This window comes from Lolium rigidum, chromosome 1, assembly GCF_022539505.1.
Source record: "Lolium rigidum isolate FL_2022 chromosome 1, APGP_CSIRO_Lrig_0.1, whole genome shotgun sequence".
Taxonomy (NCBI): domain Eukaryota; kingdom Viridiplantae; phylum Streptophyta; class Magnoliopsida; order Poales; family Poaceae; genus Lolium; species Lolium rigidum.
In genome coordinates this window covers 83,655,604-83,672,703 of record NC_061508.1, presented here as the reverse complement: position 1 = coordinate 83,672,703, position 17,100 = coordinate 83,655,604, and the positions used below count along the sequence as shown (strand labels likewise).

At 46.8% G+C, this 17,100-nt stretch overlaps 1 protein-coding gene across 1 annotated transcript; it reads left to right on the top strand.

Annotated features, from left to right (window-relative positions):
* Window positions 1–1,822: 1,822 nt before the first annotated feature.
* LOC124676728 lies at window positions 1,823–6,726 on the top strand. The gene is made up of 3 exons (XM_047212765.1): window positions 1,823–1,997; window positions 6,069–6,452; window positions 6,568–6,726. The coding sequence occupies exons 1-3, from the start codon at window positions 1,842–1,844 to the stop codon at window positions 6,667–6,669; spliced, it is 642 nt and encodes a 213-aa protein (XP_047068721.1). The 5' UTR covers window positions 1,823–1,841; the 3' UTR covers window positions 6,670–6,726.
* The last annotated feature ends 10,374 nt before the right edge of the window (window positions 6,727–17,100 follow it).

Sequence of the window (17,100 nt, the reverse complement as noted above, 5' to 3'; positions counted from 1 at the left end):
CCTTTGCTTTGATTTGTGTTTCTTTGAGTCAAAAGTGTTTGTTATTGGTCTATTGATGTTTCACAAGCATTGGCACAAGCCATTATGGCCTTGGTTGAAGATTTGCATAATTGGCCATAACCACATATGTGGCTATTTGTATTTTTTTCTTATTCTTTTGTTTTATTTCCTTGTGACCTCTATTAGCAAGGTTTAGGGTTTTAGATGTATTGGTAGCAGTCAAGCAAACAAACATGGCACAATTCAAACTAAACATGCATGATCATTATACACACTATGCAATATCTTAAAAGTTTTTGTTAGTTCAAAAATTTGAACAATTGGATTTCCTTTTCTTTATTGAATTGAAAACTGGGGATGTTACAATCTTGAAGTGCTATCTTTTGCAGAAGTCCTTACACCATGAGATCATCAAGGAATCTCATTCTGGAAGACATGTATTGATTACTGTTAAAAGTGTATCGTGGTAGGAGATGAGAAAGCGGTAGTCATATATGTTGGGGGATGTCTGAGGACTTGTTGATTAACGATTTGGATATTTCTCTTTTTATAATAGAGAGATACGCTCTGGGCTCTTTCGGCATTATCATGTTAACTATTGACTATCCAATCACGTCGTGATAATGATCACAAGGATATCGGAAAACATAATGAGTAAAGAGAATGAAATGGATATGAGGATAACAGGTATAGTGATCAAGAGCGAAATCACGAGGATACCGAAGTCTCGCATCGGGTTATCATTAGTATCACTGAGCATAGCGATTAGAATTTGTAATAGCACAAGTTTCGCTGAATTTATTCGAGTATGCAAAGGAGCAATCGTGGATGTCCAGGTCCCAACGTTGGCTATTGATCCAAGGGCGTTTAGATTCATGCATGCAAATATCAAACCTACTTGGGTCGAAAGCTTAAAGTAATTTGATCTTTAGTGAGAGTTGTATGTAATTTTTATATATGTATGTGGCTGAGAGAGTGTCCTGAATAATTCCGGCGACACCAAAATAGTTTTGGCGAAGTATCAATGTCCTTTTGGTGTCATCAGAATAGTTCTGGAGATGCATTGAACTGATTAGAGACTTAATACGAGTGAGAAACAATATCGAAATGTTCCCAAGTACGCGCAAATGTTCCTGAGTTATCTAAATAGTTTAGGGAGTTTTACGGAGTTGTTGCTGGAAATTTTGTGAGAGAAATATAGGGTTCCAGACCTTTGTATGAAGTGTCAAACGCCTAGTATTATACACGTTGATATTTTTCCCTGTAAATTTTTGTAAAAGATAGAAAGTTTCGACTTTTGCAAAAAGTGATGCACTTTATATGCAGTAATTGAAGAACTATTTGTATTAAAAAAATAAACGATCAAAGCTACGTATTGGAGATTGTATCTATGTTCAAAGAACATAACCTATTTATGAAAAGGGGTTTGCAAAACAGTAACCGAGCCTGCAGTCTGTCCAGGAATAGTTATTTTTACTGTTCATGGATCATAGAGAACTTAATTAACTGTCAAATGACAAAATATAGCTCAGCCAAAATGAAAGAATGACAAAGATAGTTACACTGGTGGAGGAAAAGTAAAATGAAATATGTATAATAATTGAATGCAAGCTTCTTACGTCCTTTTCCTGATAAATTATATCTGCACAAGTGGCCACGAGCACCAAATCTCATATATGATGTATCCTTAGCTAGTTGCACAAGTGGTCACTAGCCCCACAGTCATGATTCAGATGCATGCATACGCCAAATTGAGGGCTCTATAAAGAAGAAAGCCTTCATCCTTCACACCAGAGTAAGAGGAGAGAGCGAGGAAGCGTGTGTGTAAGAGAAAGAGAACTATGAAGAGGAAGGGAGGGGACGGAGGGAGAAGAGCCACGGTGTTCGACAGGAAGGATGCAGGGAGGCGGACGAGTGAGGGGGTGGAGATGGAAGATTTGTGCTCCAAGCTGACGTCTCTCGTTCCGCAAGAGTACCGTCTGGACACTGCTTCGCAGGTATATAAAGTTTCTTTTCGTTCTGGTATAGGAAGTTCAAAAGTTCTCTACAAATTAAAAGTTATTTACCCAAAATTAGACAAATTAAGTGACTTATGTATATGAAATGTGTGGTCGCAACATGCTATTCTTCATCTTTAGGTCGATTTCTTGTGGATAATTTTGTGTTCTCTTCTTGTTTCCTTGCAAAACAAACACGGAGGAACCTAAGTTAGATGATATGGCCATGCGTATTGGTTGAGCAGGACCAGAATGCCTTCATCCAGAAGCGTTGTATTCCTAATAATTTCCTGTTGGTTTAGTAGACTTCTCCATAGAGGGAAAGAACCAAGAGTAATGCTAAAAGCCAGATATAGCAAGGGCATTCAACTTGGTGTCGTGGGTGTTGTTGCTCGAGGTGCTGCAGAAAGTGAGGTTTGGCCCTAGGTTTCAGGAGCTAGTGGTCATCCTACTTTGCACGGCAAACAAACGGGTGTTGCTCAATGGCGAGCCGGGCCCCCCCATATGGCATCGCCTGAGCCCGAGACAGGGTGACCCCCTATCGCCGATGTTGTTCATGTTGTTTATCAACTCGCTCAACAAAGTGTTAGCTAAGGCCAAGGAGTCCGGAGTGCTAAACCGCATCGCACCTCGAGAGTTGGCAACACATGTTTCCCTTTTTTTGCGGGTAACGCATGTTTCCCTTTATGCGAACGTTGTAGTCATCTTCTGCCGCCCAAATGAGAATGACTTGTGCACAATGCCTCAAATCCTAGTGCTCTTTGGAGAAGCATCGGGGCTACGCAACGACTTCGCCAAGTGCTTGGTTTCCCCTATTGTGTGTTCAGATGAGGAGGCCCAGGAGGTGGCAGGGGTTATGGAGTGCCAGTTGGCACCCTTCCCTATCAAGTACCTTGGAATCATACTGTCGATAAGATGGCTTTTAGTATCTGCACTCCAACCACTGGTGAAAAGTATATAGCTAACCACATACCCTTACGGAAAGCCTCCATGATGACAAAAGTAGGACGACTTGCACTTGTCTAATTGGTGTTCATGGAAGTCCCGCTACATCAAATCATCATATTCGGTCTTAACAAAAAGACCCTTGAAGCAAGTGCAGAAGATAGTGAGGGCTGGCTGAGCGGATGCCAATGGTGGCCACACTCATGTAAACTGGGTTAAGGTATGTTGACCACTTAGGTATGGTGGCCTGGAGGGTTCTAGAACTTTGTAGTACAGTGGTCTGCCTTCGGACATGGTGGATCTGGAGAATGCGTACCGACCCACTATAAGCTTGGCGCAGCCTCAATATGCATTTCTCTAAGATAGAGCTCCGGGTGTTTGACGCCTCCACAAGGATGGTGGTGGGCGATGGAGAGACAACTCTCTTCTGGGTGGAGGGATGGCTCGACAGGAAGGCCAACAGAGAGATAGCGATATGTATCACTGTGCCAATCTCGAAGCACACTCAGAAGCGGCACACAATGAGAGAGGCGCTCGTGGAGCGTTGATGGATTGCCAGGGCACGCTCAATCTGGCTGGCCCTGTCCATAATTAAAGGTGACATAAGTCACACTTACGACACCCAACCTGATACCCTCCTCTACATATGGACGTCGGATGCCTAGTACTGCTCCAAAAGTTTTACGAGGTCCTCTTCCATGGAGCCATTGTATAGAGATCTTGGAGATTGAACTAGTGCTTATGGCCCCCGCCACGGGTCAAGTTCTTAATTTGGCTTTCTTGCATGTTGGATGGCAGACAGGCTAGCGAAATGGGGAGCTCTAGCACCGCCACACTGCCCTCTATGTGACCAATCGGAAGAGACTATGCAACACCTTCTCACTAGTTTTCCCTTCTCAAGGACAATCTGGTACGAGGTGCTTTCATGGATCTGATCCAAAGTGAGGCCACCGGATACGGAGGAAGACTTTGTGGAGTGGTGGTTGAAGACTATTCAAACTACGCCCTGCGCCATGCGCGAAGGCACCACGTCGCTCATATGCTGATGGCATGGTCGATTTGGAAGCTTCGGAATACGGTCATCTTCGTCAACGTGTCCCCCCACATTGGTAGTCTACTCGACACGATTCAATCTAAAGATCGATCTTGGGTTGTAGCTGGTGCGATTGGCCTATACGCCTTGATGCCCTCTGCTACTAAGATCTAGTGGGTTGAGTTGTAGGGTGTTTGCTCGTCTCGAGCTTGTAAATATTGCAAATCTCCCTTTTCTACCAATGCATGAAACCCAATGTCTTTTGCGGTGTCGTGAGAAAAATGACCATGCTTGCTCCCTCCGTTCACAATTACCCTGCGTTTTGGGTTTAGTCAAAGTCGAACTTTATAAAGCTTGATCAAAAATTTAGGAAAAAATATCGATATTTCCAATATAAAATCTACTGTGTTAGACTTATGATAAAGAATACTTTCATATTATATGCATTTAGTTTTAGTGATGTTAATGTTTTTTTCTATATATTTAGTCGAATTTTACAAAATTTGACTTTAATTAAAGCAAAAACGCAGGGTGAATAAAAATGGAGGGGGTATTAGATGTGTTGTATCTTTTTTCAATTTGAGATAGCTGGCCGCGTATTCCATATGGTACAAGGAGATATGTTGCATCTTATTTTCAATTGATTTCTACATCATATGATCAGTACGCATTAGCTATTTCAATTCATCTATATATGTTAGCTACCACAACCGAATCGGTTCTTATGAAACGAAACTTTACTAGCTAGCCTAGTTTCGCAAGAGACTACTACTTAACTGAAGTTATTGTTCTCCAATCTAGTTGTGTCAACTTGGTTAGCAACACATGTCCAAAGCAACAGAAAAGATAACTATAATTGCCATCGACGTGTGTCAGCTTTGGCCTAAGTAAGAGATGCATTCAGGTTATTAACACATCATGATGATAAAAAAATTCATCCCATGGATGCAACAATGTAACATCACACAACCACGTTATTGGAAGCCAAGAAGCCAAGGGAACACACGACAACAAAGGTTACGCCTAAAAAAAACTTTGTCAACGAGAAATGGAGCTTAGTGAACCTTTTTAAAAACGGATGAGTTTATGAGCTTTTGATTTTCTTAGGGCTTCATATCCATTTTACAACAAATCTGAAGTAACAAAAAATAACAAGAGTGTACATCGCTGTTTACCTCAACTTCTAAAACCCACAGAGAGTATGATGTAAGTTATTCTGAAAACAGGGACAATTTTAGATGAAGAATTGGAAACCCGAACGTATTTGTGGGGTGGTGGGCTGTGGACAGGTCAAGTCACAGGGACAATGACTCGTGCGTGCTGGCACTTCATTATTGCACTAGTAGAAACTATAAAGTATAGAGTTTCCAACAAAGAAAATGTAGAAAAAAATGGATGGGAGGTCATATTTTAGAGAAAGCCTGAGCTTTATTATCATCGCATTTGGCCCAACACAATACCAGCAATAGGTGTTGGTACTTCATACTCCGAGAGCATCGCTCTGTTTACATCACATGATCACCCAATTTTACGGAGAAGATGATATTTTAGCAGCAAGGCTCTCAAAGCCAATCGATGTCACTCGACCCCGCTGGAGTTTTGTCTTTATACACTCGCAATCCACGATTGCGAAAACATGGACGAGTACGTTCCAAGTATATATACATCGGAGAGTGAATGCACCCTGGGTAGCAATCCATCAGGTTATAATTGCGTGGGCCTGGTGTGTGATGTGTGTGTGTGTTCGTACCTTCAGAAAACGGTCCAAGGTCCCAGCAGCACCATCATGAGCTTCGGCAGGATCCTAACACATCGAGACTAGTCGTGAAACACGAGAGGTAGCTACAAAACCACAAAAATCTAAAACATATCCGACTTCCTACGATTTTCAGTGGTCAAGGATGCTTTGCGGTTCCTTCAGTATCGTAGCAATGGACGCAGTAAACGAAATGAGCTCCATATGTATCATAGGAATGATATGCAGAAGACGTTGCTTACACTGAATCAAACGTGGCTACTGTGTTGTCAAGTCATGTAAATAATACAACTGTTGTGTGCTGTCTGAAAGTCTGAACTCTTGTTTGGACGAGCAGGGTTCGTCAGACATGCCCACCCAACTGACGCAAGCCACAACCTACATCAAGGATCTACGGGAAAGAGTCGAAAAGCTGAAGCAAAGGAGAGACCAGTGCCTTTCAAAAGTTCAACGAGCGACTAGCAGCAGCCGCAGCAGCAGCAGCAGCAGCAGCAACGCCACAAACACAGTAGCAGCAACAGGATCATCCAGTCCTCACGACACTACAGTTCAGTTCAGCGGAGCCACACATTTCAACTTGAAGTTTACAATGAGCTCCAGGAAGGGTGTCCAGTTGCACAAGGTGATCCTCACGATCTTGCAAGACGAACGCGTCGAGGTCATCGAAGCGAACTCGTCCTACGTCGACGATAGCAAAATCGTCTACATGCTCAAGTGCAAGGTATATATATGATTCCAACTTCAGCAAACATGCTCGCTCTTGCAGTTAGCCTGATGGTGCCATGGTGGTTTCCTTCCTGCATATGACATCGTCTACCCTTGTACATAATCTGCAGGCGACAAGCTCTGAGGCAGTCTTGGATGCGTCCATGGTGGCAACAAGTCTCAGAATGCTTCTGGCTGAATCATTTGCAGAATCTGATCGTGTTGGTCTCTAAATTGGTCAAGTGTTAGGCTCGATAGGAGGATCTGCACAAAGACGAACATATCATTGTGTCAAGTTTCACATAAACTGTATCTTTGCTTCTTCATTAGATTGTACGTTTTTTTATCAACACTTGTAAAAAACAACCCTTTGCAAGTTGAATTATGGTCCTTCCTCACCGAAACATTCAAATTTGAAGGGGTCTATTAATAGATTGAACTTCTATCAAGTTTCTGTGTCAAGTTTTCCTTCACATAAGCTGTATCTTGCTTCTTTATTCGATTCTGCAATTTACATCAGTACTTCTAAACTATTGTCCTTTGCTATTGCTGTCCAGCATTACAGAAGTATTTCATATTTGTAGGAAGGCTCTTATCCGTATGGCAAACGTGCAATTACGTAGATATATTGAACTTCTACATTGATAAAAACGACTACAGATTAATGGTGAAATTTTTACCCACACCCCTCTCGCCAAGTCATGGATAGAGCATGCATACAGCCTTGTGTCCACAGATATACCTAAACCCTACCCTTCTTGACCTGACATATGGTCCCTCGAGTTAATGGTTCACTGACCCTCCCCATTACCCCGCCGCTACATGGAACCAGCGACAACCCTAGCGACCTCCATCTTTCCTCTCTTGGTCATTTCTCAATTTCTTCAGGTGGCGGCCAAGTAGAGAGTAAAAGAACACAACTTTGATGTGGCCGTGTGCAGTGAACTATTGATCTACCCAGTGGGTATATGAGCGCGGCTAAAGTTTTGTATCCGTATGTATATAGGGAGAGTTTTTGTACCCACAAGCTATACAGGTATGGAGATAGTATTGATGTACCCTACCCATTATCATCCTTACTACAGATATGTCCTTCTCGGTCCGCCCATACGTGTCAGTGCACGATGGCAGAGGGGTTCCAAAACTACGGGGGACCCCCACATCATATTTTTCATTAGTAGCTTAAACTGTGTAGATTTGGGGTGTTTTGTTACAAACCGTGAAAAGTTGTAGTCTTTGTTACACCAACCTCAGAAGGATTTTTTCTTTTCTTTTGCCAATCCACTCAAAATATGATCTCTCTTCTTGCCGTGCAAGGGGAACGCTAGCCTGCCAAAAAAATTAGATGGATCTCTCAACCACATCCAACAAGTTACATATACACACGCGCATGATTACCAAAGATGCACAGCACATGCCAACACGAAAATGCCTGCTCACCACAGTCCTATACACAAATCAATGAACCTCGCTGAATTTCACGAAAGCACCAACTGATATGTAAGGGCATCTGCAATAGCATTTGTATATAGGATTGCTAAAAACTGGTTATAGAAAGAGGAGAGCAATCCAACACAATTTTTCCTTTGGTAGCATTCGTATAATAGCAATCCAAGACATTACAATGCCAAAAGGGCATTTTATCGAACACCTCCCGGGTAGGTAGGAGTCAAGCGGAGGACGTGAGGGAACTGGCCAGCACAAGCTCGGCTTGCAGACCTGAGTGGGGCCTGCGGGCCTTGCTGTTGCAGGGAGCTTGCGCGAGCTTGAGGCAGGGCGGCCGGTGGTCGCCGGAGTGTCCATGATGGCTCGCAGGTCGGTCGGCGTCGGCCGGTGCCACGGGCAGGGAGAGGAGGATGCCTGGGGAAGCACGGTGGAGTGGATGAGAAGCTCCACCGCGCGCGAATCAGCCGGCGCTGGCCTTACGTGGTGTCCCATCATGGGGCGGCGGCGCTCATCTCCTTTCGCGGGCGCGTTTGGATGTGAAAAGGAGGGCAGGCGGCAGGGAAGGCAGCATGCATGGCCGCAGGGGCGGCATGCAACGGGGAGGTAGCGGGCGGTGGCTGGCGGCTAGACACACGCGTGGAAATGTGACGCCATTTACTGCGTTTCAACAGTTTCTGCGTCAAGAATGCCCTCAATTTCATCCTCACGGCGTCGCCGGACTCCTTTTCCGTCCGCGCCCACGGTGGCGCCATTTACTCCTCCTTTGCCGCGTCGCCTGCCGTTAGGGATATCATCATCGCGCGCGGCTCTGTTCGCCTCGGCCGTTCGGTGTATCGTCTGCACCGCTCCCTCGCTGCCGCGGCGGCGGAGGTTGCCCGCATGCCGGCGTGGCCGCCGTCTTTGGAGCTGGTGCCCTACGTTGGACCTGCTCTGCATGCTGTAGAAGTGCCTTTTTTTAGTCCTTCTTTTCCTGCCAGCGTGGCCTTTGACTAGTCGCCGGGGACGCGTGGAGATGATGGAGGGCCCCTCCTGACCGAGAGCTTGGTCAGCGCCACGGATAAGGAAGGGTCGTGTCCCCCTTTCCTCTCCGCTCAGCCGCCTGCCTGTCGGCACAGCTCTCCCTCCGCCCATGCCCCTCCCTCCCCCTACCTCCAGCTTCCTAGTACCGATAGCCTGCCCCTTCCCGCCCCTCCTTCTGACCTGCGGTCCGAGCGCGCCCTTCCCTGCCTCGACCAAGTTGCCGGTGCTGTCCCCTCCGCCCCTTCCTCTTTTTCACCGCAGCTGCAGGCTCCCCGGATTCCCGCCGCCCCGCCGCAGCATGGGCACGCCGGCTCTCCGCTCACGCGTGCGCCCTCTGGGTCTGCAGCCCCATCGCCCGCCACCACCCCTCCCCTCACCTATATGGAGGCGCTGCTCTCCACCCCAGATCCAAATCACAGCTCCCCCGCCCCCAAACGCCTCTTCTTCTCTCCGGCAAAGGACCGGCGCCACTGCTTTCGCTGCCTGACGCCGGAGCACCTCGTCGGTGAGTGCCGCGGACCCCGTCGGTGCGCTGCCTGTGGCCGCTTCGGTCACAAACGCCAAGGATGTGAGTCTCCTCCTCTTGCTTACTCCAGATCCGCCCCCTCTCTTCGAACCTTGGCTGATTTCTCTGCCCCTCCATCTCCTAGGATGCGCTCCGCGGACTCGAACCAGCTGGCCGGCTCGACGGCGATGCTGACGCCTGAGAGGGGTGCTGGGGCGCTCCGCCGCGTCCAGAACAGGACCCCCACGCCCTACCCGCGTGGGCTTGCTGCCCCTTCACCCATCTCCACCTCCTGGGGGGCGGCACCGGCCATCTCTGCGTCGGCCATGATGGGGCCCAGGCCTGCTGCTCCGGTGGGGCACAGGGGCCCTCCCTTGTTCGCCCCGCTCCCGCCCGCGGCGGCTCTGGCTGCGACAAGCACACTCCAGGTCTACATGCCGCCGGTGGCAGTGCCTTCCAACGGCCGTCGTTTCGCCTACGCCTCCTTCGAGCCTGCTGCGGACGCCCCCGGGTACCTGCTTCGCCGCGTCCTGGAAGAGCGCGCCGGCGACCCGGCTGTGACACTCGCGGCAAGCGACTATGGTGCGCTTCTCCTTGTCTTCGCCTCGGCGGAGGCACGGGAGACCACCATGGAAAGCTTCCCCTTGGAGTTCGCCGGGCACCGCATCTGCCTGGAGCGGCCGGAGGATGGTGCTAACCGCGCCTCTTGGGGCTCCCCGCGCTTCGCCAAGCTCACCGCCACAGGTTTTCCCCCCGAGCACTGGGACGCGTACGGGATCCGTGCGGCGTTCGCCCCTTTAGGGAGCGTGTGCTGCATCGACCCTGCCTGCCTCCAGGACCAAGACTTCTCGGCGGTGCGTGTGGTGATCAAGATGGCTGGCGACCACACCTTCCCTGCCTTGCTGATCGTCCACGACCCCTTTGGTGAGTCCGCCACGGAGGTCACCGTCCGGCTCGTCCACTCCTGGACCAGCAGGGAGGATTTCCTCTCCTCTGCTAGCCTCCACTTTGACATTGACGGGGCTGGGCGGGCTGGAGCTGGGCGTGCGCCTTGTCTAAGCGACATCGACGAAGGATCCGTGCCGGGCTCGCCGGCCGCGCCTCGGCCTGCTCCCCCTGCGCCGGCGCCGGAGGTGCTCAACCTCTGGAACAGGATTGCTGCCCGGCGCCAAGCCAACCTGGCAAGCGCCGCCGCCCTCGAGGCCGCTGATGGCCTTCCTGCTCAGACGCCCCTGCCCCTTCCCCGTGAACAAGCCCGCCCCGCGGAGGTTTGGGATCGTGTCCTCACGAACCGCCTCGCCTCCCAGTTCCCTGACGCTGGTCTGGATGCCGCGCAGGTAATGCCCTCTGCCTCCTCTCCCAGTGCCCTGCTTGCCTCTCGTTCCAATCTCAACGCCCCTCCCCTCCTCCTGCAGTGGTACGACTCGATCCGCTCACCCCCGTCGGCGACCTGCGAGGAGACTGAGGTGCACGGCGTGTCGTCGGGTGGGGCGGCTCCTGACCCTCTGCCTCTGGAGGTTGCCACGACGGACGACGGGGACGACCTGGCCCTGCTTGTCCATGAAGACTCCGCTCGCAAGCAGCGGGTCCGCCGCAAACGGGCGACGGACAACGCCTTTCGAGCTCGCCGAAGCTCGCGCCTAGCTGCTAAGGAGGCGCCCACGTTCGTCTCTATGCTGGCCAAGGCCAAGAAGGCCAAAGCCTCCAGGTTCGACCTCTCTGGCGGGTCTCCTCGGTTCAGAGCGGCGGCGGAGGCCGCCGGTTTCAGCGGCAGCTCAGACCCTGGCCCCATCCCTGTGCCGAGCCTCAGAGAGCTAGCGGCGGCCTGCGGCGTCGACCCGGACGCCGTTGAGGCCGTTGGCTCGGTGCCATCCTCGTCCGCATGATTGGACGGGCCTGCAGCGCCCCGTCGCGGTTTCGCCATCTCCCGGTGACCGCAGATGCTCCCCCGCTGCTGATCTACCTTAGCTCTGCTAGGATGTGCTGCTGCCCCTTGAGACCCTGCGACATGTGCAGTGGCTCAGGATGTTCCCTCCGTTGTTTCGTGTCCTCCCCCGTTCCCTTCTTTCTGCCCTTGGTAGATTCGTGCTTGCAGCAAGCTTCTTTTTTGTTGTCCAGCCATTGTGTTCCCCTGTCCTATCTATGAATGGCAATCTAGTGTTTAACCTGGCGTCCTGGAACATCCGTGGGCTTGGAGATTCGGACAAATGTGACAAGGTCCGAGCTGACCTTTCCCTGGCCCAGCCCAGCATCGTGGGCCTTCAAGAATCTAAACTTGGAGCCATTCAAACCTCCAAAGCGGCCTCCTTCCTCCCCTCCAACCTTCGCTCATTCGAAAATGTAGAGTCAAACGGTGCCTCGGGTGGCATTGTTACTGCCTGGGATAACAACATGTTTGACCTTACCTCCTCCCTCCCCTCGCGACACACCCTCTCCCTCGACCTCTCCATCCTTCATGATGGCACCGCCTTCCGTTTCTCCAACGTCTACGCACCTTGTGACCATGCTGAAAAGGCTGGTTTCCTCCAAAACCTCGCTCTCCACGCTCCTGGTGACAACATCCCCTGGATTGTCGCCGGTGATTTCAACCTGACCCGCGACCCGTCCGACAGAAACAATGCCAATTTTTCCATGACTGAAGCTTCCTTGTTCAACGACACCATCAACTCCCTCGGCCTCATCGAACTCCCCCTTAGGGACAGACGGTTTACCTGGTCTAATGGTCGGGCCTCCCCTACGCTTATTAGGCTTGACTGGATTTTTATCAATAACGCCTGGAACGGTCGCTTCCCCTCGTCCGCTCTTACCTCGGTAACTAGGGACACTTCGGACCATGTCCCTCTGCTGGCCAAAATTTCGACCCTCATCCCGAAAAGTGGGGTCTTCAGGTATGAGCCTGCTTGGGCCCTCCACGACCGCTTTAAACAGTCTATCACCGCTGCCTGGGGCTCCACTTTTCGCCCCGACCCCACGGCTAGATTGGTTGCTGATACGTCTCCGTCGTATCGATAATTTCTTATGTTCCATGCCACTTTATTGATGATATCTACATGTTTTATACACATTATATGTCATATTCGTGCATTTTCCGGAACTAACCTATTGACGAGATGCCGAAAGGCCAGTTGCTGTTTTCTGCTGTTTTTGGTTTCAGAAATCCTAGTAAAGAAATATTTTCGGAATCGGACGAGATAAAGACCGAGGACCTTATAATTCCCGGAAGCTTCCAGAGCACCGGAGAAGGATGAGAGGGGAGCCAGGGGGCCCCACACCACACCCCGGGGCGGCCCAGGGGGGGGCGCGCCCCCCTGTGGTGCTGGCAGCCCGTGGCCCCTCCGACTCCCTCTCTTCGCCTATTTAGTCGTCCCTGACCTAAAAACACCGATACGGAAGACGAGACCCGAGAAAACCTTCCAGAGCCGCCGCCATCGCGAAATCAAGATTCGGGGGACAGAAGTCTCCGTTCCGGCACGCCGCCGGGACGGGGAATTGCCCCCGGAAGCCGTCTCCACCGCCATCTTCACCGCCATCGCTGTTCCCATGATGAGGAGGGAGTAGTTCTCCCCTGGGGCTGAGGGCTCTACCGTAGCTATGTGGTTAATCTCTCTCTCTCTCAACTCCAATACAATGATCTCATGAGCTGCTTTACATGATTGAGATTCATATGATGAGCTTTGTATCGCTACTAGTTGTGTGCTACTCATGTGATGTTATTAAAGTAGTCTATTCCTCCTGCATGGTGTAAAGGTGATTAGTGTGTGCACCGTGTGGTTCTTGTCGTAGGCTATGATCATGATCTCTTGTAGATTGTGGAGTTAATTGTCATTATGATAGTATTGATGTGATCTATTCCTCCTTCATAGTGTAATGTGGATAGTGCGTGCACTATGTTAGTTCTTGGTTTATCTTGCAAAGATCTATTATGCTCTAAGGTTACTTAAACATGAATATCGAATGTTGTGGAGCTTGTTAACTCCGGCATTGAGGGTTCGTGTAATCCTACGCAACGAATGATGTTCATTATCAAACAAGAGTGTATGTAGCACATATGAGAAGAAGTATTTATTATGCGATCAATGTTGAGAGTGTCCAATAGTGAAAGTATGATCCCTAGGCCTTGTTTCCAATACTGCAAACACCGTTTACTTATTGTTCTGTTGCATGTTTACTCGCTGCCATATTTTATTCAGATTGCTATTACCACTCATATACATCCATATCACTTGTATTTCACTATCTCTTCGCCGAACTAGTGCACCTATACACCTGACAAGTGTATTTGGTGTGTTGGGGACACAAGAGACTTCTTGCTTTGTGATTGCAGGGTTGCTTGAGAGGGATATCTTTGACCTCTTCCTCCCTGAGTTCGATAAACCTTGGGTAATCCACTTAAGGGAAACTTGCTCGTTGTTCTACAAACCTCTCGCTCTTGGAGGCCCAACACCTGTCTACAAGAATAGAAGCACCCGTAGACATCAAGCACTTTTCCGGCGCCGTTGCCGGGGAGGAAAGGTAAAAGGCACTCATACTTCGGTTCCAGTGTAACGATACTTTTCGGCGCCATTGTGTGAGTGCTCGAAGCTATTTCCTTTAGATCCTCGCAATTGCATCTTTTTGTTTCTTGTTTTTATTTTCACTAGTTAGGCATAATGGAAAACAACAAAAAAATTAGTGAGCTTTTTAATCTTTTTCCTAATTTAGAATTATTTGATACGAAAATTAAAAAACCTATGGAACCTTATTTACATAATAGTAGCAATGTTATTAGTATGAATGCAATTACTGCTAATGCTATGAAGAAGTCTAAGCTTGGGGAAGCTAGTTTACATAAAAATAATCTTTTTAGCTCCTCCGCTTTGGAAGAAATATTTTGCTCCGATAATGCTTTATCTCCCATATGCGATAACTCTAATGATGCTTCGATATTTTAAATCCACCTGCTGAAAGTATTCCGTATAAAATACCTATGAAAATTATTGAACGTGTTATGGATAACCGCTATGAAGGGGATGGAACCGTCCATCCCGGAAATCATTTATCGTTTTTGCATGAATTATGCGGGTTATTCAAGTGTGCAGGTATCTCTATGGATGAAGTGAAGAAGAAACTATTCTCTATGTCGCTGTCTGGCAAAGCGGCGCATTGGTATAAACTGCTGAAGGACGGGCGCTCTCTTGATTGGAAGGATATTGTGCCTCTATTTTATTCCAAGTTCTATCCTCCAAGTGAAATTCACAAAGATCGAAACCATATATGTAATTTTTGGCCTCATGATGGAGAGAGTATTGCCCAAGCATGGGAGAGATTGAAGACTTTAATGCTCAAATGCCCCAATCATGAGCTTCCAGGTAATATCATCATTGATAATTTCTATGCAAGACTTTCTTTTCAAGATAAGACCTTGCTGGATACTACTTGTTCTCGGATCATTCACGAGCAATAAAGAAGAGTTTAAAAGGGACCTTCTTGATCGGATTAAGGAGAACGCTCGAAGATTGGGAGAACGACAAAGGTAAAGAGTCGGTATAAATTATGATTATGAATGCATTGAAACTTTCATGGATACCGATAAATTTCGAAATATGAGTGCTACTTATGGTCTTGACTCTCAAGTTATTGCAAATCTTTATAAAGCTTTTGCTTCTCACACTCGAATTGCCTAGGAAGAATTTTGATAAGTATCATGAACCTTTTAAAGAGGCTTGCATGAAGAATGAAATTGTTGTTAATGATTGCAATAAGCATGCTCAAACTCCTGAAAATGCTATTTCCTATAAGCATGTTAATTTTTGTGGAATACATAGACCTTGTGGAATTAATCAAATTGAGGAAGAATATTGTATCCATCATAGAAATGAAAAAACTAGAAAGTGGTCTAGAGCTCTAGATGATCTTGGAGAAAAAGTGTGTGCCCTCTATCCTTTTATTTGTGAACTTTGCCATAAAGTTGGTCATTTTAATTTTCAATGCTCCTCCAATGATAATTCGAACCCCATGAGTGCTGCAAATTTGTATTGTGATGATAAAATTATTCCTAATCAGCATGATGAACTTACCTTATTTTTGAAGTGTGAAGAGTTATCAAGAAAAATTTCTTTGTTAAATATTAATGATCTTGATATTGATGATGTCCTGCATGGGTGTTTTTCTTATCGCATTAATAATTGCCATACAAATACTTACATACAGAATATTTTAGAAGATGACACCTTGCCAAAATATGATAGGACCGCTGTGTGTTTTCAATTAATTAATGAAAAGGAGGGATCCTCCCAAGTTTCTTCTATTGTTTCTAAAAGTAATTCAGGTTATGCGGACAAGCTACCCTTCAAGCCTCTTCCTCCTAAAGAAGGGAGCGAGGAGAGGGAAGAAGAGAAGAAGAAGAAGAAGGGAACGAAGAAGAAGAAGAAGAAAAAGAAGGAGAATAAAAAGAAAGAGGTAACGGCGTATCCCCGCGTGAATGAGATAACGCTAGGTAACCATAAGTATGTTGCTCCTAATGATTATTGTGATAATGAATCTGAATACGATGATCTTCCTATGCCCTTTACATACATTAGCGATCATGATTTGAATGAGCATACTACTTTTGATATTACAAATCTCTCGGAAACTAATTCTGAAAATGATAATAATTGCCATAGTGTCAGTGCTATCCATGCTTCCTCCCATAATGATATAGAAAGCTCTAAGCTTGGGGAAGAGGTGTTTGAAAATCCTTTTGTTACTGGTCATTATGTTCTTGATACATCTCCTTCTAATAACAATGATGGTATGGTCATAGATAAACCGACTGTGAAAGATAACTATTCTATTTCTTATGATGACACTGTGCCTCCGATCTTTGATGATTATTATAAAGAATGCTATGATATAGGTTATAACTATCCTTATGAAACTTGTCATAGTCATGATTGGATTACCAAAAACAATTCTTTTAATATGCAACTTGTTTACCATGTTCAAATTCTTGATAATAATCTTGCTCCAATTACTATTAATGAGAATAGCTCTTCTTATGCCAAAATTAATGATACTTCTATGCATATGAACCATGATAAGAATGTTTTAAGTGACGGGTATATTGTGGATTTCATCAATGATGCTACTGAAAGTTATTATGAGAGAGGGAAATATGGTTATATGCATCTTAATAATATTAAGTTTCCCCTCTTTATGTTGAGAATCTTTAAGTTACTCGTGTTTTATCCTCTTATGCTTGTCACTTTGCTCTTCATGAATTCATTTGTGTATAAGATTCTTCTGCATAGGAAGCATGTTAGGCTTAAATGTGTTTTGAATTGCCTCTTTAAGCTCTCTTTTGCTTCAAATACTATTTCTTGCGGGTGCATCACCAAAATTGCTGAGCCCATCTTAATGGCTATAAAGAAAGAACTTCTTGGGAGATAACCCATGTGTTATTTTGCTACAGTACTTTGTTTTATATTTGTGTCTTGGAAGTTGTTTACTACTGTAGCAACCTCTCCTTATCATGTTTTTGTGCCAAGTAAAGTTTCTATGTCAAAGTTGATGTTATATTTGGGATCGCTGCGCAGAAACAGCATTGCTGTCTGTCACGAATCTGGGCACAGTTCTCTGTAGAAAATTCGAAAAAATCTGCCAATTTACGAGCGTGATCCTCAGATATGTACGCAACTTTCATTAGTTTTGAGTTTTTCCATTTGAGCAAGTC